At 59.1% G+C, this 22,617-nt stretch overlaps 1 protein-coding gene across 7 annotated transcripts in view; it reads left to right on the top strand.

Annotated features, from left to right (window-relative positions):
* The window catches only part of PIK3R5 (phosphoinositide-3-kinase regulatory subunit 5), a 37,934-nt gene that overhangs the window by 10,968 nt on the left and 4,349 nt on the right, over positions 1 to 22,617 (top strand). For 2 of the 7 annotated variants that reach the window (XM_029057001.2, XM_029057008.2), the window contains exons 2-18: positions 11,119 to 11,251; positions 13,188 to 13,288; positions 13,718 to 13,786; positions 14,132 to 14,270; positions 14,958 to 15,027; positions 16,248 to 16,422; positions 16,548 to 16,701; positions 16,920 to 17,003; positions 17,224 to 17,917; positions 18,189 to 18,324; positions 18,477 to 18,608; positions 19,646 to 19,792; positions 20,151 to 20,244; positions 20,494 to 20,570; positions 21,292 to 21,385; positions 21,679 to 21,761; positions 22,335 to 22,447. In XM_029057001.2, the coding sequence (XP_028912834.1) occupies positions 11,137 to 11,251; positions 13,188 to 13,288; positions 13,718 to 13,786; positions 14,132 to 14,270; positions 14,958 to 15,027; positions 16,248 to 16,422; positions 16,548 to 16,701; positions 16,920 to 17,003; positions 17,224 to 17,917; positions 18,189 to 18,324; positions 18,477 to 18,608; positions 19,646 to 19,792; positions 20,151 to 20,244; positions 20,494 to 20,570; positions 21,292 to 21,385; positions 21,679 to 21,761; positions 22,335 to 22,447 (2,477 nt within the window). In that variant the 5' untranslated portion in view covers positions 11,119 to 11,136. Of the gene's footprint in view, positions 1 to 4,425; positions 5,880 to 11,118; positions 11,252 to 13,187; positions 13,289 to 13,717; positions 13,787 to 14,131; positions 14,271 to 14,957; positions 15,028 to 16,247; positions 16,423 to 16,547; positions 16,702 to 16,919; positions 17,004 to 17,223; positions 17,918 to 18,188; positions 18,325 to 18,476; positions 18,609 to 19,645; positions 19,793 to 20,150; positions 20,245 to 20,493; positions 20,571 to 21,291; positions 21,386 to 21,678; positions 21,762 to 22,334; positions 22,448 to 22,617 lie in introns of those variants that run through there. The other 5 variants (XM_029057002.2, XM_029057004.2, XM_029057006.2 and 2 more) reach the window with 5 other exon arrangements.

The raw sequence follows: 22,617 nt of genomic DNA, 5'->3' as shown, positions 1-22,617 counted from the left end.
GTGGGCAGGGAATGAATCTACCAACTCCATTATTTGGTACCCTTAGTACAGTGCTCTGCACACAGTAAGCGCTCAATAAATGCCATTGATTGATGGATTGGAGGGGCAGAGGTCCGGTTTTCATTCTCCGCAGCCCCCCCCCCGCCCCCCCCGGGGTTGGGGCCCGCGATTCATTCCGGGCACGAGCCCAGGCCGGCGAGGGGGAGGAAAACCCCGCTCCGCCGGCCCGCACAGTCATCCCCGGAGGGCGGAGACACCAAAACTCCCCGGCTGTCGGGCTTTCCCGGGGTAGAAACCGCCTCCGGTCCCAGCCTCGGGGTGGCCCCGAGAGACCCAAGTGCGGCTTCGAGGAGGGGGAGGCGGGCTGACCCGGTTCCGGTCCCGTCCCGTCCCGTCCCGTCCGGTCCTGCCCTCGTTCTCTTCGCGAGCTGGGCGCGGGAACACCACCCGGCCACTCTCATTTCCTCTCCGGGGAAGGGCAGAGCACATCTTTGGAGAAGGAGCCTGGCGAACCCAGAAGGCTATGGGTTCTAATGCCCACTCCGCCACCTGTCTGCTGTGTGACCTTGGGCAGGTTGCTTTTTACCTCTCTGGGCCTCAGTTCCCTCATCTGTAAAATGGGCATTGAGACCGTGAGCCCCACTTGGGACAGGGACTGTGTCCAACCCGATTTGCTTGTATCCACCCCAGCACTTAATACAATAGCTGGAACATAGTAAAGCGCTTAACAAATGCCATCATTTGCCGCCTGAGGGACGGACGGACGGCAGCTGCCCCTTGTCTCCTGCCGGGGGTTCGGAGGCCCTCCCTGGGGGGCTGGAGCTGGACCCTCCGGCCGTGAACTGGGACCCTCCGGAGCAGCTGTGGAAGGCAGCCAGTGGCCCGGAGGGAAGCAGCAACTCCTGTGGGACCCAAAGGGCCCGACCTGGCCTTTTTTTAAATTTAAAACGGTCTTTGTTAAGCGTTTATTATGTGTCAAGCTCTGTACTCAGCTCTGGTGTCGACACAAGTTAATTAGGTGGGCCTTACAGTCCAAGCCTGAGGGAGAACTATTTTACAGTTGAGGAAATTGAGGCACAGAGAAATAAAGTTATTTGCCCAAGGCCACACAGCAGATAAGTCGCAGAACCAGGATTCAAACCCAGAATTTCTGACTCCCAGACCTGGGTTCTTTCCACTAGACCACACTGCTTCCTTTAACTGTTCATGAAGGGTGCCCCCCCCCCCACAAGTTGAGGTTGCAGGGTCATCTGAATTCCCCCCCAGTGGGGCTGGAGTCTCCCCTTTCTGTGAAACTGGTGAGTGAAATGGTTTTCCATAACACCCCTACACCGCCCCCCCCCCCCGCCCCAGCAATTTTCCTGGACCACTTCTCCCAAGTTGAGTCTTTCTATTTTTTAAAAAATGGGGTGTATTTGTGTGTGTGTGTCCCCAAAATCTGATGTTGGGGCCTGCAGTGTCTACTGCAGCTTGGAAGAAGCACAGCATAGAGAAGCAGCGTGTCTCAGTGGAAAGAGCCGGGCTTGGGAGTCAGAGGTCATGGGTTCAAATCCCAGCTCTGCCACTTCATTCATTCAATAGTATTTATTGAGCGCTTACTATGTGCAGAGCACTGTACTAAGCGCTTGGTATGAACAAGTAGGCAACAGATAGAGACAGTCCCTGCCGTTTGACGGGCTTACGGTCTAATCGGGGGAGACGGACAGACGAGAACAATGGCACTAAACAGCGTCAAGGGGAAGAACATCTCGTAAAAACAATGGCAACTAAATAGAATCGAGGCGATGTACAATTCATTAACAAAATAAATAGGGTAACGAAAATATATACAGTTGAGCGGACGAGTACGGTGCTGTGGGGATGGGAAGGGAGAGGTGGAGGAGCAGAGGGAAAAGGGGAAAATGAGGCTTTAGCTGCGGAGAGGTAAAGGGGGGATGGCAGAGGGAGTAGAGGGGGAAGAGGAGCTCAGTCTGGGAACGCCTCTTGGAGGAGGTGATTTTTAAGTAAGGTTTTGAAGAGGGAAAGATAATCAGTTTGGCGGAGGTGAGGAGGGAGGGCGTTCCAGGACCGTGGGAGGACGTGACCCGGGGGTCGACGGCGGGACGGGCGAGACCGAGGGACGGCGAGGAGGTGGGCGGCAGAGGAGCGGAGCGTGCGGGGTGGGCGGTAGAAAGAGAGAAGGGAGGAGAGGTAGGAAGGGGCAAGGTGATGGAGAGCCTTGAAGCCTAGAGTGAGGAGTTTTTGTTTGGAGCGGAGGTCGATAGGCAACCACTGGAGTTGTTTAAGAAGGGGAGTGACATGCCCAGATCGTCTCTGCAGGAAGATGAGCCGGGCAGCGGAGTGAAGAATAGACCGGAGCGGGGCGAGAGAGGAGGAAGGGAGGTCGGAGAGAAGGCTGACACAGTAGTCTAGCCGGGATATAACGAGAGCCCGTAATAGTAAGGTAGCCGTTTGGGTGGAGAGGAAAGGGCGGATCTTGGCGATATTGTAGAGGTGAAACCGGCAGGTCTTGGTGACGGATAGGATGTGTGGGGTGAACGAGAGGGACGAGTCAAGGATGACGCCGAGATTGCGGGCCTGCGGGACGGGAAGGATGGTCGTGCCATCCACGGTGATAGAGAAGTCTGGGAGCGGACCGGGTTCGGGAGGGACGATGAGGAGCTCAGTCTTGCTCATGTTGAGTTTTAGGTGGCGGGCCGACATCCAGGTGAAGACGTCCCGGAGGCAGGAGGAGATGCGAGCCTGAAGGGAGGGGGAGAGGACAGGGGCGGAGATGTAGATCTGCGTGTCATCTGCGTAGAGATGGTAGTCAAAGCCGTGAGAGCGGATGAGTTCACCGAGGGAGTGAGTGTAAATGGAGAACAGAAGAGGGCCAAGAACTGACCCTTGAGGAACTCCAACAGTTAAAGGATGGGAGGGGGAGGAGGCTCCAGCGTAGGAGACCGAGAATGATCGGCCAGAGAGGTAAGAGGAGAACCAGGAGAGGACTTGTGTGGCTGTGGGCAAGTCACTTAACTTCTCTGGGCCTCAGTTCCCTCCCATGTAAAATGGGGATGAAGACGGTGAGCCTCACGTGGGGCAATCTGATTACCTTGTATCTACCCCAGCACTTAGAACAGTGCTCTGCACATAGTAAGTGCTTAACAAATACCAACATTATTATTATTACTGCAGCATGTACACACATTGGTGTGCACAGTTCCTTGTGCTGTCATGCTGGCTTTAGACAGTTCCTGGTGCTGTTTTTTCTTTTGCCGCTCCTCCCCTGATTGCAGTGCATCATGCTGGTCTGTCTGCAGCAGTGGACCTCCAGTGTTCATCTGGGATGCAGTAATTGACTGAAGCTTTTTTTTTTCTGTATTGTTAGACCATTTCCTCTGCCCTCCTGTCTTTCAGTTTCCCAGTTGCAACTCAGCACAAGGCACTGACAGCTGTTTGGGTATTCTGCTATTGTCTGTTCTCAACACGTGGCCTACCCAACACAGCTGTGTACCAAGTGCTCTGCGTACTGTAAATGCTCAGTAAATAGATGGATTCATTGAGATATACTGAAGGGAGCATAGCTTCAGTGATGGAGAACTGACTTTCTTAAGAGCTGATGTGAAGGAGGCCATCCTCGGGAGCCCTCCTTTTAAGGTCGACACATTTGCCTAACCCTTTGTAAGAGGGGTTGGTCTTGGGCCATGCCCACATGGCTGTTTTTGGTGACCAGGCTGAGGGATGACCAGTCCCTGCCTTCACCCCATCCCTGGAATAAAGGCCACCCTGGACCCACTTCCCCACGGCCCTTGGAAGGCTCAGGGTACTCTCTGCTCCGCACCAAAGAATGTCAGGACCCACCAGCTGCCACCTCGGGGCACCCTTTATTGGTGTTTCATTCCACAGGCCATCAGTAGTCCAGAAGGAGAGCAGGAGAACTGGCCAGCTCAGCCCCCAGACTGGCAGGGCGCCCCTGAACAGTGCAGACTCAGATGCCAGCAACTGGGGTTAGCCTTTCCCAACTCTATCGTCTCTTGCCCCGTCCTTGCCCATTAGTCAGTCCTCATTTGTTTCCCCTGTTTCCACCCTTTGAATGGGGACTGGGCTGGCAGGAGTCCCTCCTTGGTCTTGGGTCCCTTTCACAAGGCAATTGTCAAATCTCACCCAGGCCTCAGGGCTGTTGGCTTGCACTGATTCATACTGGCCCCGATGAATCAATCAATCAATCATATTTATTGAGCGTTTCCTGTGTGCAGAGCACTGTACTAAGCACTTGGGAGAATACAAGACACATTCCCTGCCCTCAGTGAGCTTACAGTCTAGAAGAGGAGACAGATAAATATATTACAGATATGTACATAAATGCTGTGAAGCTTGGATCGGGGAGGTGAATAAAGGGAGCAAATCAGGGTGATGCAGAAGGGAGTGGGAGAAAAGGAAATGAGGGTAAAGAACCTTTCCCAGAATCCTTCTCTTTGACCTCCTCTTTACTACTTTGTTCCAGGATTTTGTTGTTTGTGATCCTGCCCTGCCATTCAGTGTTGAGAATAGACTGCAAGTTCATTGTGGGCAGGGCATTTGTCTACCAACTCTATTTACTGTACTCTCCAAGACCTTAGTACGGTGTTTTGCTTGCTTAATAAATACCACTGATTGATTGATTGAGTATAACCCATGAGGAACGCTGATGGAACCACTCAAGGACTCACATGCAGTGTCCTTGTAATTTGTTCAGTCACTCTCACAAGCACTAAGCACAGTGCTCTGCATACAGCAAGCACTCAATCAATGTCACTGATTGATGTCTGTGAGAAGTCCAGGTCTCCCAATCAGAGAGAAGGTTGGATAGCTCTTCCGCTCTGTATGCTTTTATCTTGGCCTGAAGTCTGATGTCCCTCTGTCGCCATACTCCGAAAGTCTCCTGCCCTTCTCCAACTCCATGTCTATTCTTGCATCGTTGGTCAGTGTACTATCCAAATCACAAAATTCTGTGACAGCATTTGCTCCGATATACATGGTTTCTGTGGTGCAGCCTGAAACACGACTCCGGTTTTCTTTAGACTTACGAGCCTGTAATGCCCAGCTGATTCTGCGAAGTGGTTTTCAGTCATTTGCATGTTTTCTTGGGTGTGTGCCTCTAGGGTGCAACCATCTGCATATGGCAATTCTTATCTGATGGTGTCTAGGATCTTGGATGAGTTTTCTTGAGGAGTGGAAGTGGATTCTCAGACCTGCGTCCAGGTCTCTTGTTGCATTTTCTGGCGTGGCTGCACAGAATGCATGAACCAGGACCCGGCCCTCTACTCATCCCCTCAGTCCCCTGGCGAAGGGGCATGGAGGAGGCTCCGACCCTCGGCTCTGACCCTCGGCTCCGACCCTCAGTTCTGACCCGGCCAGTCAGGCCGTCATGGAGCAGTCTCACAGGCTTCACTTTTCAGGCAGTCAAATTTACTATGTAAGTGCCAGAGTCCAGCTTTACTTATTTCAAAAGCCCCCATGAGGTCTATGAAAACTACACAGAATACCTGGTGCTGTTCCTGGCCCAGCTCCTGAATCTGGCACCCTGCCAAGTTTGCATCTGCTGTGATCTGAAGCCCCATTGTGATTCTGGGGGGCGGGGGATGGACATGTTCTCCAGTTGCTGATCTGGGAGGACTCTAATCACGATCTCACCTAACGAGTTACCTCAATAACCTCTGCGACCCAAGCGACGACTGGACATTTCTTTCTCCGAGACTTTGGGCTGGGCCTGGTGGAGTCATCAAGGCTGGTTCAATGCAAATGACTAGGAGATAAAAAGGAGCCCTTGTAGACAAGAGAAGACACCATGGGCACAACATCTAGTGGCACCCCCAAGACCCATTCCAAAGCGTGGCTGCCAGAGACCAGCGCCGAGGCATGTAAGTCAACAGAAGCAATATCCAGGGGCTCCTCCTCCAAGTTCCATGGTTTGAGGAAGCATCGGTGTGGGTGCCGCCGGAACCCCTCTGGACGATCTCAGCAGGTCCCCTCGTCAGATCTTGGACCTTGGCTGTCCTGGCTTTGACTGCCATAGGGGCTTCCTCAGAAATTTGGGCGAGGGTTCCACCTGTGCCTGTTGGAAGGTTTCCTGGGCTGTGAAAGGTCTCATCTCCAATAGGAGATAGTGGGTGGAGCAGAATGTTGAGGTGGCCTTGTTGTGGTCACCTCTTCAGGATTCCCTCCTTGTCTGCTACGAGACCGGCGCCGCCTTCACCCTCCAGGGGTTCCGTAACGGCATGAACTAGGGCATACTATGTCTTGAACGAAGCGTAGAGAGGATCTTGGTTTTGTGGTGGTCTGCAGAGCCCTGGCCATCTTCCACTCTGGCATCCTGCCATCTGTCATGCACGTTCCTCAACAGGATTTGCATGTCATGACGTGGGTTTCTGTAACCTCAGTTTTGTGAGTCATGAAGGGCTGCAAGATGTTGTTGGTTCTTGTTTTGTTGCAAGTGGACTTTTTATCTCTGAATCATTTGCATCAAACCAACCTTGGCGAATGGCTTGGCGGGGCCCACAGTCTTGTCGGCTGCCTGGTAGATGGTATCGCCAAGAAATGCCCACTCGCAGCTTATATTGGGGCCTGTGGCTTGAGTTTCCTGTTCCAACAGGGCTGGTTGTGATATCACAGTGGAGTTCTTTGTGATGTCTCTGCCCTCCAGGAGCTTAATGTCTTGCTGCCTCTGCCTCCAGGTCAGGTTACCTGGAAGTGGGGATAGAGCAGAGTTTGGGAGGCCAAATGGGTGAGGGGATTGGGGGCGACAGAGAAGGATAGGAGAAGGAAGGTGGGAAAGCCACCGTGGTGGTGGTGGTGGTGGCAGGGTGAGGGGAATAGAGAAGGGAAGAGAAGCCAGGGCAGGAACAGGGTTTTTCATACCTGTCTGTGGAGGGGACGAAGGGCCTTGGCTTGGGGGCTGCACTCAGACTGTTCCCAGTGGGTACCAGGTGGCAGAACCAAGGGGCCCAGGCAAATCCTCAGGTCAGGATCCCCAGTCAATGGCCTGGGCTAGGAGGAGGGGAAAGGGTCAGTCTGAGGGAGGGGGTCATCCAGGACTGGGGTTAGGACAGAAGGTCGCTGAGACCATGTAAGGGGTGGACTGAGTACCCCCCTGGGTGCCCATTACCAGGGGCAGGCAAAGTGGATTCATTCCCGTCTCCTCTGGTCCGTTCTTCTTGGGCCCCGTGGGGCCCAGTGCAGCGGTTTGGAGGAAGCAGGGCTGGGCTCACATGGGATGACTTGGGAGGGGAGAGGTCCCTCTTGTGCTCTGCAGTTGTGCCAGGATGTTGGGGGCATGAGATGTCCGTTCTCTCTTGAAGTCTGATGCAAGAGGTTGGCAAGTCAGGCAGGGAACAGGTAGCGAGGGCAGCTGGTCCTTACGTCGGTCCTTTGGCTTGTCCTGGGCAAGTGGAGCTGCATCCCTCCTCACCGGTGCCCTAAGGCTCACCCATTCACCCTGCAGTGCTCCCCCCTCATCCCGCTCCCTCCCCCGTCCCCAGCAGCATCTGCAGCGGCACCGAGAGGGGCTGCCAGGGAGTGGGGGTGGGATGGGAGTGGAGGTGGGCCCGGGGAGGGCCCAGGGAGCAGGGTGGAAGTGGGAGTAGGAGCACAGAGGGACTGGAGAGCAGGGTGGAACCCAGGAGTGGGGTGGAAATGCAAAGGGCCCGGGAATGGGATGAGAGTGGAGTGGAACCGGGGAGCGCTTGCTGCCTGGGAGAGGAGCTCCGGCCAGATTAACCATTGCTGTAGTGTTTTGTCAACCCTGGAGCTGTGGTGGTGGAACCCCTGTTACCGTGAGTTTCTCATCCACGGCTCCCTGGGCTGGGGAGAGACCCCACCCCTCCACTCCCCCTGGGGGCTTATTTGAAGGGAGCATTTATTTGAAGGGAGACTCCCTCCCCCTTACCCCATACTGCCCACCCAACACACCTCCTCACATCCCCAACAGCAGGCTTCCCCTCAAATCACCTCTCCAGCTCCCCACAGCTAGACTCCCACAAGAAGTCTCCAGGAGGGAGCCCCCTCCCTCCCACCTCAGGGAACTTATCAGGAGGGAGTCACCCAAATACACCTCCTCAGTTGGACTCCCCTGAGGGCCTCTTCTAGGGCTGCAGGGATGGGTGTGTGTGTGTGTGTGTGTGAAGGAGAGAGACAGCAGGAGTGAATTGCTGCATAAGTCCAGGAATACAAGGATGCCATCCCTATTCCTGTGTTGGGGTTGAGGCGATGGGACTTGTTTGGGGAAGTCCGGGTCTGTGAGGGGACAGAAGCCCTGGGTCTGCCCACAGGGTGGGCTAGGCCAGGATGGGTGCCAGGTCAGGAGGCGGGGAGCTGTGGAGGTGGCGCCCTGAAAACTGTGACACGATCCCATGATCCCTGCCTCTGGTCACCCCCACCGCAGCCCTCTCTCAGAGCCTTTGCCAGGATGGGGATGTGGAGTGCTCATTTGCATTTTGTGTGTAATCATTTGCATGTATTTGTATGTCCTTGGCCTGGGACTGTGTCCTTGGAAATACAACGAAGGTGTGAAGCTGCAGGGGTGGACTCCCCCACAGTTCTCCTTCTGGGTAGGAAGAGCAGGAGTGGACAATCCCGCTTGGGCCATCCCCCACCCCTCATTGCCAACATCTGCCCAAGTGACTCCCCTCCCCGCCCTCGGGCCCTAAGAGCTGGTCCTGACACTGTGAGGCCCTGACCCTGTGAGGTTTGTATGCTGACCCCAGGGCCATACCTAGGGGTTTCCTTGCAGTTTTCTGGCTGGAGTGGGCTCTTCAGGACTCACTTGAGTGATTCCTTTCAATTCTGTTTTCTTGGAGCCATGGGGTGGGCCCTCCCTAGAGCCTGCACTTGAGTGACCAGCCCCTGCTGAACTCACTTCCCACTCTTGGGAGGCAGCGGAAGTCAAGTACCACAGTCCAGATGGCTCTGGCCTGGCCTGGCCTGGCCTCCCCCTTGCTGCCGGTCCCCTAGCTGTGAAGATGACAAGTGGCTTTAGGGGCGCAGCAACAAGCCGCTGAATCTTCATTGTAGGCCTGGGAACGTGGGTGGCTTAGTGTCAACTTCAAATTGCAGATTTTGCTGCCTGCCGTTTGCAGGCTTGCTGGCCAGGGTAGAGTCTGGCAGCCCAAAAGCAAATTAGTTTGCTCCTCTTCAGGGCCCCGGTGTTCTGTGCTACAGCAGTGGTTGCAAAGACACAGCCATCCATCACGGTTCTCTAGTGAGCCTGGGCCGGGCTTATTATTGCTGTAATGTACTTTCACAAGCTTTTAGTATGGTACTCTGCACCCAGAAAGCACCCAGTAAATTCGATTGCATGAATCTCTCCTCACCTCTTCCCTTTCCCCCTGGTCCGAGGGCCTCGACCCAGGTTTCTTCCTGTTTGGTCACTGACTGGAGGGACTCCTGCTCTGTGCCCCTGGGTTTCCTGGGGAAGAGATGACACTCTTGCCCCCGACCCCTTCTCTCCACCAAGCCCCACTCACCCACAGTCCTGGGGCCAACAGCGGTCCGTCCGGAGGCCTACCGGGCTTAGGTCTGTTGCTGGGGTCTGGAGCAGAGCATCCGTGTGTGTGTGCATGTGTGTGTACCCTGCGGCCTCCTCGGCCATTGGCAAATGGGCCCTGGGCCCACTGGGTTTGCCTATGGAGAGCTTTGTTGTGGGTGAGGGGGTGGTAGCCACTGTGTCCCCACCTCAGGGGTGGTGGGAGAGTCAGGCTGGCATCTGTCCCATCGCCAAGTCTCAGGGCCTTTAGGCCTAAGGCATCCAAACCCATGCCCCACTCTTCTCTACTTCCCAGCAGCAGGTGAAGGTCAGAGGCCTCAAGGGGGGGGGGGAGGGAGCAGAGGCCTTGGGGTGGGGGAGCAGAGGCCTTCAAGTAGGGGAGCAAAGGAGGCCTTGGGATTGGGGAGAAGAGGCCGATGGGAAAGAGCCCAGGGTGCCACCGAAAGAAGCAGAACAAATAGTGAACATGCTGTCCAGTGGGCCCTTACCTTGGGACCCGGATCAGACGATGCCCTACCCTGTGGTTAAGGTGCATGTGGAATCCTCTGGGCTGAGGGTAAATGCGGGTAATTGGCAACACATGGAATCGGCAAACTGAACTCAAAATGCCTTGCAAATGGTTGCAGTTTATAGTGGAGCCAGTCGAGCCCAGAATGGTGGCCTGGACAAGAAGCAGCCCATGGAGCAGAAACAAGAACCAGGCAGCCACTGCCCTCTCCCCTTCCTGTTGTGTCCTGAGGGCTCCTCTGCCCTGGAAATCCTTTGCTCTTGGTGGCAGAGTATGGGGCCTGGTAGAATGAGAGTTTACTCCTGGGGTCCCAGCCATGGGGGTGACGTTACTCCCACAAGCTGCAGAGAGCTGGTGTCCCAGCAGCCTAGGGAAATCCATAGGCATGTGAAACTGGCACCCATGGGCAGGCTGTCCAAGCCTCCATCATGGGGCCAGGAGCTATCCAACTCAGACCTGCCAACCTGGGGAGGTGCCAGGCTTGGGCTGCCGGGCCACCCAGAGTTCAAGCCCTAGAAGTAGGTCTGCTGGATCTGGCCCTTTCTCTATGGGTTCTTCTCTGGCCCCAGCCCCAGGGCTTGCCCTTGGCCCAGAGAACCTCCTGGAGAGGGTTCTGGGTCCAGGCATTGGGGGCAGAACCTGACAAAGGGGCTGTGAGCTGGAAGTCAGGGGTCTTTTTTTCTGGCTTTGGGGGCACCTGGCACCAAGGAGGGTGCTCACGATGCTGCGTGAGTCTTGGAGGGCCAAGGTGACCTGGGGACCGAATGGGCCCAAGGGGCCGGGTGTGCCCAGGGCTGGAGGTGCTGTCAGCACTAGTGGTGGCAGTATGGGGCCTGGTTTGCTGTGGTAATCTTGTCCCTGATGCCAAGGAGGGGTGATGTACCTACTCGGAAAGGCTCCTTGAGAGAGACCCCAGGGTTGGAAAGGGGCAGGGACCCCAGGCCCTCAGACACAGGACAAGAGTCAGGGAGGAGCTCCGACTGTTGTGAAGGAATCCTATCGAGGACGCCCGTCAGGGTCTCCCTGCCTGGGCCTCTGCTACCCACCGATGTGGCCCCGCTCCTCCGTGACCAGGCTCTGGCCCGCACCGCTCACCCGACATCTCCCCCAGCCCAGGCGATGACCCACAATGCAGCCGCAGCCCCAGCCACCGCCAACTACCTGCACCGAGGACAGGATCCAACACGCCCTGGAGCGGTGTCTGCATGGGCTGAGTGTTGAGCCACTCTCTTCTTCCTGGTCAGGTGGGTAAGGGGCACCAGGGGCGGGAAGGGGTGGGATTCTGGGACCTTCCTATCATGTCCTTCCGGGAGCCCCCCCCCTCCCTCCCCTGGGCTCCTTCCTATCCCTTTGCAGCCCCCTACCGGGGCTGGGCCAGCTGTCAGTCCAGCTGGCACCCTTGCAGGGCAGAGGCCTGGGTGTGGCACCTGTGCCTCTCTCCAGCCCCTGCCCTGCCCCTGAAGAGCCAAGACTGAGCCCTGGGAGACGCTGGCCCAAATAGCCAGCAGGCCCAGAGTGGGATCCCTGGAAACGATCACCTGATTAGCACCGGAGGAGCCCCAGGGATGGGACCCTTGAAATCACAACCTGATTATCACCAATGGAGCCCCAGGGCTGGGTCCCTTTAAATCACAACTGCCTTAGCACCAGGGCAGAAAGGGAAACAGGAACCACAAACCTCTTGGGCTCTGGCTACATCTGAAGGAAAATTCAGAGAAAAGTTGTGTTGTGAGGAAACCTCATCCTTCCGAAACCACCCACGCTGGGCTCTCCAGCGCCTGGGCCCCCGGTTACACTCTGTCCCCCGGCCCCCGAGCCCTTTCCTCCAGCAGAGAGGAAAGCGGGGTGGTCTGGAACAGAACCAGCGAGGGGAAGGGGCGTGTCCTTGCTCACAGGGTCTAAAGAGAATCAGCTTGGCCTCGTGGCTAGAGCACGGGCCTGGGAGCCAGAAAGACCTGGGTTCTAATTCCAGCTCTACCCTTTGTCCGCTATGTAACCTTGGCCAAGTCACTTCACTTCTCTCTGCCTCAGTTACCTCATCTGTAAAATTGAGGTTGAAACTGTGAGCCCCATGTGGGACAGGGACTGTGTCCAACCTGATCAGCTTGTATCTACCCCAGCACTCAGTACAGTACCTGGTACTTAGTAAGTACTTAAAAATACAGTTCTTATTATTATTATTATTATTATTATTATTATTATTCTAGAGGGATAGGGAATGGGCTATTCTGATTACCAACACCCCCAACCGATCCACCCCGCACCCGCCCCCCACCCCCGGAGGCAGTAGGAGCCCAATTGGTTCAACCTGCAGAGGACAAGGGTGCAGAGTTGGAGGGGGAGGTCTTCCCCTCACTCACCCCTCCCCTTCCCTACCTCCTCCCACATCAATCAATCAATCAGTAGTATTTATTGAGCACTTACTGTGTGCAGAGCACTGTACTCATGGGTTGGGGAGTACATGATAGACATGATCCCTGCCCCCAAGGAGCTTGCAATTTAACAGGGAAGATAGATATTAAAATAAATTACAGGTAGGGGAGATAACAGAGGATAAGGAAATATATATTACATGCTGTGGGTGGAGGTGGGTTGATTAACTGCTTAAGGAGTAGGACTAAGTGCAACAGTGATGCAGTAGGGAGGGAAAATAGGATGGGAAATGAGGGATTATCAGTCAAGGGATTATCAGTCATTGAGTGGTATTTATTAAATGCTTACTGTTTACTGAACTCTGTAGAGTTGATACACATGTACCCTGCCTACAAGGAGCTTACAATCTAGAAGGATGAGTCAGGGAAAGTTTCCTGAAGGAGATGTGATTTTAGTAGGGCTTTGAAGGTGTGGAAGGTGGAGGGTGGTGGTCGGCCAGATGTAATAATCATAATAATAATAATTATGGTTTGTTAAGCACTTAGTATGTGCCAAGCACTGTTCTAAATGCCGGGGTAGATTAAAGGTAGTCAGGTTGTCCCACGTGGGACTCACGGTCTTAATCCTCATTTTACAGATGAGGTAACTGAGGCAAGAGAAGTTAAGGGGCTTGCCCAAGATCACACAGCAGACAAGTGGTCAAGAGGGATTAGGCCCAGAGCGGGAGGCTGGAAGGGTCTGGAGAGCCCTGGGGCTGGGGCTGAGGCTGGGGCCCTCTGATGGCCACCATTTGCTCTCTGTCGGCAGCCGGGCTCTGCCTGAACCGCTGGAGCCTGCAGGAGCTGGTGGGAAGGGATCCAGACCACTTCCTCATCCTTCTCGAGCAAATCTTGCAGAAAACACGAGAGGTGGGGGCCTGGCCAGGCTGGCCTGGGGGCCGGGGTGGAGGTGGTGGGCAGCAAAGGGTGGTGAGAGGGACTGTGGGGCAGCTGGAGCAGAGAGGTGGAAAGGGGGCAAGGGGAAGGGAGGCCCCTGCAGGGCAAACAGCGACGGGTGGGCAGGCAGTGAGGAAGCTCTCACTGCTGACAATTCCCTGCACCCAGCTGGGCAGCTGTCAGGGAACTTCTTTGACCAGGTGTTCCGGAAGGGAGAGGACGGGGTGTGAGAGTGGTTGGAGCCACCCTAACAAGAGCCCTCCCCCTTTATCATCCCAAGCTCTGGCAGCTGTTCATCCCCCTCCCTTCCCCCCCAGATACACACACACTCCCAGAGGCAGGAGCAGTCCCTGCTGACATTCTGCCACTGCTTTCCTCACTCTGGTTTCTGGAACTCTCCAGGTGCAGGAGAAATGCTGCTATGACCTCTTCATTCCCCTGGCCTTGCTCTTCTACTCCACGGTGCTGAGTGTGAGTCCTGGTAGGGTGGGGCCTGCCGTGGCTCCTGGTCTCAGCTCCCCCCGGGGCAGGGGGCAGGCCCATCCGGCTCCCCCAAGGGGAAGGGATGGGTCCACGTGGCCCCATGCAGCTTTGGCTATTGTTGTTGTTCTTGGTGAAGGGAGGGGGTAGGTGCAGGGAGTGTGTCACAGCTGATCCCTTCCCCCCTACTTCTGCCCCTCCCCTACTGATGGCAGGTTGCATGTGCAGAGCACCCTGAGCAGGGGTGTGCGTGTGTGTATGCGGGGGGGTTTGCCCAGAGACTCCTGCCAAATGCCTCTGAACACTGCATCCATTCCCCACCTGCTCTGCTCGCAGACCCCACACTTCCCCGAGGACTCAGACCTCCTCCTGCAGGCAGCCAGCATCTACCATGGTTTCCTCACCTGGCCCATGCCCTACTCAAGCGTCTGCCGGGAGCTGCTGACTGTCATCGAGGCTGAGCGCCGGGCACCAGGTAAGGCCGGTTCAGGGCTCCTGACCCCACCTGCCCCTTCCTGCCCGCCTCCCTCAGGCTCGGATCTCCCTCTGGCCCAACGCTCAGACTCCGCCCACCCCCGTCCCCCGAACCTCTTCCAGCCTGGGCTGGACTGTCCAGGTAGCAGTGGCATCACTTAATGAAAAGAGCAGTGGACTAGGAAGCAGGAGACCAGGGCTCTGCCAGTAGCCTACTCTGTGATCTTGGGCAAGTCACTTAACTTCCCTGTACCTTAGTTTTCTCATCTGTAAAATGGAATCAAAGATTTGCTTCCCATCCCCCGTAGTCTGAGCCCATTGTGGCTCAGCGACACAATGCCTAGCACGGTGTTCAACACATAGTAAGAGTTTAGTAAATTTATTTTTGAGAAGGTGAAGGGTGGGGGGCGGGGGACGAGGACAGGGAGTCAGGGACAGGCAGACAGTCAGAACCCCAGTCGGCCGTCCTTCAGCCTGCTGCCGGGCATGGCAGCGGGGGAAATTGAGGGCCGGGGTGGGTGTCAGTGTCTGGAGGGGACCCGCCCTGGGCCCCGATTCCCCTCTGCATCCCTGGTCCTGGGCCTTGGACTTCTCGAGGGAGGGAGCCTGAAAGCCCTCTTCCCCACCCTGCCCTCCGCCCTCCATCCATCCCCTCTGTCGTCCCCACTGTCGTCCCTGCCCCCTGCAGGAGTCTCCTTCCAGCGGCTGGTGCGTTCCGAGCAGGGCCTGGTCGTCAACAAGCACCGGAGTTCCACCCTGTGAGTGCCTGCAGCGCCCGCCCTGACCGAGGCAGGGGTGGCTACGGCGGGACTGGGCCAATAGCCCAGCCCTGGTGTGGGGGCCCAGCCCCGACCTAGGCCCCGTGTTGGGAGTAGAAGTTTCCGGGGCCGGAAGCAGCCTGGCCGACCCCGGCGAGAGCAGGAAGGCACTTTGTGTTTCTGGCATTGTCTCTGAGAACAGCCGGGAGGTTGATGGCCACCTGCGCGGCCGGGATCCCCGAGAGGGGCCGGGAGGGGCCGCGATCCCGGAGAGGGGCCAGACGGCCCAGGCCAGGCTGCTGGAGGTCCCTGCCAGCTTCTCCCCCGACCCCAGCCAGTGGGCGGTGGACACCGGTCGCGAAGGACCCCTCAGCTCTAGATGGAGGGCAGGGCGGATCTGGGCGCAACCCCTGCTCCAGCCCTCACACTGCTGGGACGTGGAAAGGGGGCACTGGGAGGTCGCCATGGTTACGCGGATCCCACCGGCCGAGGACTTGAATATGGAAGTGGTCACCCCGCCTTCTCCAAGGCCGGACCCGACAGACTCCGGGCCGGGAGGCTGGGAGGGAAACGGGGAGGTCGGGGACCGGGGCTGGGAACGGGAGACTGGAACTGGTGTTCCCGCCAGGCCCCAGGCGCCCCAGACCCTCCAGGTCTCAGGGTGGGATACAGGAGAGGGGGGCCTGGCCTGCTTCCTACGAGACAGACCCAGCCCCGATCCTGCGGTCCGGAGCCCAGAGCATCCAGCCGGACCGTCGGTGAGCGCAAGGCGCCCCCTGGTGGCTGCGTTTAACCACCCAGCCTTCATCATCATAACTCATGGTATTTATCGAGCGCTTACTAGGTATTAAGCGCTTGAGAGAGTACAGTACAACAGAGTTGGTAGACATTCCCTGACCACAGTGAGCTCACAGTCTAGATGGGGAGACAGTCACTGAGAAGCAGCATGGCATAAGTGAATAGAGCACAGGCCTGGGAATCGGAAGGTCATGGGTTCTAATCCCAGCTCGGCCACCTGTCTGCTGGTTTAGCTCGGTATAGCGGTTTGGATGGGGAGGAAAGGGCGGAAAGGATTTCTTCCCTCCCTCGGCCGCCGTCCGGTTTGCCGGCCTGCTGATCGGGGGTCGGTCCCGCTGTCCCGCGGTGAGGGGGTCCCGGCCGATCCCGGGGCGACCCCGAGGCCGACCCCGAGGCCGATCCCGGGCGCGCCTCCCCCGCAGCACGGTCTTGCTGCTGAACCCCGTGGAGGTGCAGGAGGAGTTCCTGTGTGTGGCTCGGCAACTGAGCGCCCCTGCCTGCTCGCCCCACGGCGCCCACGTCACGCTGCTCCAGCACGTCTACCAGGCTGCGTTCGGCGCCGGCTGCGACCTGGCCGCGCTGGGGGCCGCGCTGCAGGTTCGAGGCCCAGGGTCGCCCGACTGGGAGGGAGGTCCCGGGGCGGGATCCCAGCCAGGGTCCCGGGGCTGGGGGTGGAGGAGCTGTCGGGCGCGGGGCCTCACTCCCCGGGTCCCGGCTCTTAGGCCAAGACTGAGACCGAGCTGGCCGATATCTTCGCCGACACCACCGAGGCTCAGGAGGCGGCGTCCGGCTCCGGGGACCCCGCCGAAGCCAGGCAGTGGCTGAGCCGGAGGCTGCAGGCCATAGGGGAGAGAGCCGGCTTCCCACGGATTGCAGGTAGGGGCGAGGGAGCGGGGGCTGGAGGGAGGCTTCGGGGAGACCCTGGGGGTGGGGAATCGGAGAGCCCTCTTCGCAGCCTGGTTCTGGCTGCTCAGAGCGGATGCAAGACCCTGGGTGGGGCCGAAGGGGCCGGACCCTACGTACCGGGCGGAGGGAGCGGAGCTGGGGCCGGGGCCAGGGGCCGGCCCCCTCCACCTCCTCTCCCTCGTCCTCAGAGAAGGCCCCAGCTCGGAAATTGCGGACCATCCCCATGCCTGTAGCCAGATGTTACACTTACAGCTGGAATCAGGACAGCTTCGGTAAGGGCCGGGGGGGGGGGGGGGGGAGACCCAACCCTATCTGTCCCCAGCAAACTTCGCCTTCCCCTCCCTTCTCTCTTTCCCCTCCCCTCTCCTCCCTCCCCACTTCACTCTTCTCCCCGTCCCCCTCCTCTCCATCCGTCCCCCTCGCCTCTCTCCCTCCTCCGCCTTGCCGGGCTCCAGAAGGGGGCGGCCCGCAGCACTCTCCGTTTTCCCCCAGAGATCCTGAATGAGCTCCTGCTCCAGGAGGGCGAGCTGCTTCATATCGGGGACACCAAGGCGGAGGCCGTGGAGTCCGAGGCGGAGGCCTTGGAGGCAGAGGCGGAGGAGACGGACAGTTGCTTCCTGGAACGGGACTCCCGACTCTCCCCCGACAGCGCCGTGTCCCAGGACCTGCGGGACGCGCAAACCCGGGAGACCCCCTCGGCCCCCTGGGGCCCCCGGGATTTCGACTCGGGGCTCTCCAGCAGGGCCCTAGCATCCTTCGTCTCCGGCCTCTCGGACCACACGGACAGCGGCTACGTGGAGGACAGTGATGAGAGTTCCCCGGACCGGTTAGGCGGGCTGGGGGCCCCGGGTAGGTTTGGGGACCCCGGAAGCTCCCTGCGACCCGCCCGGAGGCTCCACAGATTCTGCAAACTCTTCAAGCGTCCGAGCCCGGGGCTGCCTTTGCGCCGGGCGGGCAGCCTTTGCAGCCCCTTACCGCCCCCGGCCCGGGCCCAGCGCTCCCTCTCGCTGCCTCAGCACGTCCTCCGGGCCCAGCTCCCGGCCCGGCATCGGCCCGCCGTCCCGGGCTACCGGCGCCGCCCCTTCCTCAGCAGCGACGAGGACCCCAAGGGTTCGACGCTTCGGGTCGTGGTGTTCGGCTCCGACCGCATCTCGGGGAAGGTGGCCCGAGCCTACAGCGAGCTCCGGTGAGCGACCCTGCATCAGCCCTCCGCTACCCAACCCGCTCCACCGCCCCTTCCCCGCCCTGTCCGGCTGGGCGGGGAGGCGGGGGGGAGGGAATGAAAGGTGGGGGGCGGAGGGGCGGGCGGGCTCTAGGCCCCTTGCGGATCCTGGGGGCGGGGGGGGGGGGGGGCGGACATCTGTCCCGGACGTCCGGGCTTGCGGTCGGGGAACGAGGTGGCGGTGGGGACTGGGCCGAGCGGCCGTCTCTGACCAGGTCCTCCCTCCCCCGGCCAGGCGCCAGGAAAGCAGCCGCCCCACCCTGACCCGGTACTTCAAGCTGCAGTTCTTCCACATCCCAGTCAAGCGGAGCCCCCTGCCTGGCCTCCCCACCCCCACCTGCACAGACTCCTGCAGGCTCCACGGCTCCGGGGTACGGTGCGGGCGGGAACCGGGACCGGGGCTGGCGAGGAGACTCGCGGGGGACCCTCCCGGGAGAGGCCGCGGACTAGCGAGTGAGCCCCGAGCCTTGACGAGGTCTGCCCCCGCCCCGCGCCTTCATGGGCTGTGCCTCCCGCTCCACAGGAGCTGACCCCGCCCCGGCCCGCTCTGGAGGAGAGCACCAACAACATCTCCCACCTTCTGGGTGCGCTGGACCCTTGGTATGGGTGCAACGTGCTGGACCTCCTGCACCTGCCGGTAGACGTCCTGTGCCAGGTACTGGCGTGCGGCCGTCGATCCCGGCCGGGGCGGCTGCGGGTCGGGGGAAGTGGGGGTAGGAGGCAGGGGACAGTGGGTCCGGCACGCTGCAGGCCCCTACTGCTGGCTTGGGTGCTGGGCGGGAGGCAGCATCCTCCTGTCCAGAGGCATCCCTTCCCCCGGCTCCCGGTACCCAAACGCGGACTGGGGCCGATGTGGGGCGGAAAGTCCCCAAGGAGGATGCGCTATGGTGCAGGGGGAGAGAGGTGGAAGCACGTCTGATATCAAGTTTCGGAAATGAGGCTTTGCACCTTGAAAAGACAGTCTCTCCATTCATTCATTCAGTTGTATTTATTAAGCGCTTACTGCGTGCAAAGCGTTATACTAAGCGCTTGGGAGAGTGCAATGTAACAATACATCCCATTCCCACAACGAGCTTACAGTCTGAAGGGGAAGACAGACATTAATGTAAATATATAAGTTACAGATATGTGCATGAGTACTGTGGGCCTGGGAGGGGGGATGAATGAAGGGACCAAGTCAGGGCGACGCAGAAGGGAGTGGGAGAAGAGGAAAAGAGGGCTTAGTCAGGGAAGGCCTCTTGGAGGATATGTGCCTTCAACAAGGCTTTGAAGGGTGGGGAGAGGAACTGTTTGTCGGAGGGGGGAGGGATGGGGGAGGGAGGAGGTTCCCCCCCTGCCCATGTGTCCACCGGAGGCCTCGTATGTGTGAGTGCACGAGAGGGTGTCTGTGAGCTTGTGGTGGGAGGTGAATGTCACGGTGTATTGTTGTGCTGTACTTTCCCAAACGCTTAGTACCGTGCTCTGCAAACAGTAAGCCCTTAATAAATCCGACCGAATGAATGAATGTAAGCCAGTGAGGTATGTGCGTGTGTGTCAGCATGTCAAAGTATGTGTGAGTACATGAAGGGGTGTGTGTGTGAGGTGTAAGCCCGGGGGAGTGAGCCGGAAAGCCCCTCCCTGACAGGGCCTGGCCGTGCATCCCTCGGGTGCCCGTGGCCCGGCCTGACTTGCGCTCGTTCTGTGCCGGTTCAGCAGCCACGGCCGCCGGAGGTCCCCGAGCGAGCTCCGGGCGGGGCTCCGGGCCGGGCTGCGGGGCGGCTGCCCATCCTGGCCGACGTGCTGCTCTACTACTGCCGCTTCGCCACGCGGCCCGTGCTGCTGCAGCTCTACCAGACCGAGGTGCGTTCCCACCCGGCCCCCACCCACCACTGCTCCGCACTCTTCTGACCACGTCCCTACTTCTTGTCGATAGAGCACGGGCCTGGGAGTCAGAAGGTCATGGGTTCTAATCCCTACTTCGCCACTTGTCTGCTGTGTGATCTTGGGCAAGTCACTTTACTTCTCTGGGCCTCAGTTCCCTCATCCGTAAAATGGGGATTGAGACCGTGAGTCCCACATGGGACAGGCACTGTGTCCTATCCGATTGGCTTGTATCTACCCCAGCGCTTAGTACAGTGCCTGGCACATAGTAAGTGCTTAACAGATACCGTCATTATCATTATTATTATTACTACCCCCCCTCCATCCCCGTACATAGTTGACTTTCCTCGGAGGCGAGACGATGACGGAGATTTTTCTCCAGTCGCTGGAGCTGGGTCATTCTGCCGCCACCAGAGCCATCAAAGCTTCCGGTCGGTGTACCCCTGGGCAGGGGCAGGGCACGGGGGGTAGGGGAGGGGGGCGGGGGGGTGGAGGGGGCGGGGGAGAGGAGAGCCAAAGGGGAGAAGCGAAACTGGGGGAGCGGGAGTGGCGGGGCCGAGTCCTAGGCGCGGGGTACCCCCTTCTCCCCCGTGGGAAGAGGCCGGGACCAGGGCGGCGCGCTCAGAGCCCAGGGCGGTGCAGGGGTCCGGAGCTGAGATCAGCGGACGGGTGTCCCGCAGGTCCGGGGAGTAAGAGGCTGGGCATCGACGGGGACAGCGAGGCCGTCCCGCTAACACTAAAGGTCGCCTACAGCACGGTGAGGGGCACGCCTAGCCTTCCACCGGTCGGGGCCACGGACCTTCCCATCAGCAAAGCCCGCGAGGCCCCTCCCCTTCCCGCCATTCTCCCCTTCCCCCATCCATTCTCCCCCTCCCCCATCCATTCTCCCCCTCCCCCATCCATTCTCCCCCTCCCCCATCCATTCTCCCCCTCCCCAAACCATTCTCCCCATCCCCAAACCATTCTCCCCTTCCCCCATCCATTCTCCCCTTCCCCCATCCATTCTCCTCTCCCCGCATTCTCCCCTGCCCACCCCTCTAAGCCGGGAGCGAGTCGACGAGAGAACTTGGTTTTTCGACGTGGACCCGTCTGCCGGGCTCCCGGACACCTCGCTGAGTCACTCGCAGCGAGGGCCTGGGGTGGGGAAGGAGCGGGGGCGCCAGGGGGGCCGAAGAGAGTGGCCGAAGGCAGGAGCGGGCTGGGGGGACCGTGCGTTTCCGGCTTTGCCAACCCAGTCCCTGCCTGACCTGCCCTGGTGTCCGGCTTTGCTGCTGTCAAATTTGGAGGCCGTCCCAGGCCAATGGCCACCGGACCCCCTCCCCTGCCCCCGTTAGGGATTCGCTGCCGAGCCAGCTTTCCCCCAGCCCCGCCCCACCGGCCGCGCACCCGGACCACGGGCTCCCCTTAGAGCCATCCGGCGGCCGCATCCCCGTCGGCGGGACGGTGGGGGCTGAGCCGTCCGCCTGTGTCGCCCTCAGACTGCGGTCAGCGGGCGCAGCCGCTGGACCCACCTGGAGAAGATTTGCACCTCGGTCAATCTGAACAAGGCCTGTCGGAACCAGGAGGAGCTGGGTGAGGGGCCGGGCCGGACTGGGCCCGGGGACAGGGTGGGAGAGTGGCGGGTGCGGCCACAGGGCGGGAACGGGCCGGGTCGGCCTCGCCTCCAGGAGCCCCGAGGCCACATTTGCAGCCAGAGTTAATTCCTGAAGGCGGTGGAGGGGCAAGTGGCTGGGTCCTCCTCGGTCCCGGTCCCGCCCTAGATCCAATCCCCCCTCAGACCCAGCCCCTCCCCAGACCCAACCCCACCCGGGACCTAACCCTTTCGTGGACCCAACTCATCCCCGGACCCAATCCCACTCCTGCAGGCTGCACCACCGACTCTCTGACGCTGACCCTGACAGAAGTGGTGAAGCGACAAAATTCTAAATGCAAGAAGAATTGCAACCAGGTGTGCAGCTGATTGACCGATTGAGTGGGACAGGGAGGGTCCTGGATTGTAGCCCCCACCTTGTCATCACCTCTTATTTATTCATGCCTGGCTTCTTTGGGGCTCCGATTTATTTATAAGCAGCTGTGACCCTGTGGTTCTTAGATGGGGTTAATTTTCCCTCAAGTCTAAGGATTTCACATCCCGGGCATTCCTCTCCACCCCCCCCCCCCGCCAACCCTACCGTTTCCCTGGGGTCAGGATGGGGCCAGGGTGATGTGGTGGGGTTGGGGGGTGCGTGGGTAAGTGGAGTCAGGGCTGGGACTGGTCGGTGCTGGTCCTTACAGGCTGCAGGCCTCTGGCAGCCCCTGCCCTGCTCTGCCCTTCAGTCAGTCAGTCAGTCAGTCGTATTTCAAGGCCCCTCCCGTGTTGAAGCCCTTTCTCCCCATGGCCGCTTTGAAACTCTGCTGGGCCCGGGGTTAGAGTCTGGAAATCGGCGTCCATTCTGGGCTCGAGGTCAGAGTTTGGGAATCAGAGTCCACTCTGGGCCTGGTACAAGATGTCTGAGACCCTGACTCAGTCTTGTCCCTCCAGCTCAGTACGATGCAGGTCACAGTGGACAAGGTGCAAGTCATCGGTTCCAGCAACTGCCCCTTTGCTGTGTGTCTCGATCAGGATGAGCAAAAAATCCTGCAGAGTGTGATCAGGTGGGAAATCTGGGCCGGGTCCCCTTCTGGGCATACTTAGCCCCTGCCTCCTCTTCTGGTGCGTTGACTGTCCACTCCCACTTTGGTTTGTGTGCTGACCTCGGGCCGCCCCCCTCCCCCCCCCACCGCCCCAAGCAGGCTGATGCACTGACCTCCCTCCCTCCTCCCCT

The sequence above is a fragment of the Ornithorhynchus anatinus genome, unplaced genomic scaffold (genome assembly GCF_004115215.2).
Source record: "Ornithorhynchus anatinus isolate Pmale09 unplaced genomic scaffold, mOrnAna1.pri.v4 scaffold_264_arrow_ctg1, whole genome shotgun sequence".
NCBI lineage: Eukaryota > Metazoa > Chordata > Mammalia > Monotremata > Ornithorhynchidae > Ornithorhynchus > Ornithorhynchus anatinus.
This window is presented reverse-complemented; position numbering and strand designations above follow the sequence as displayed.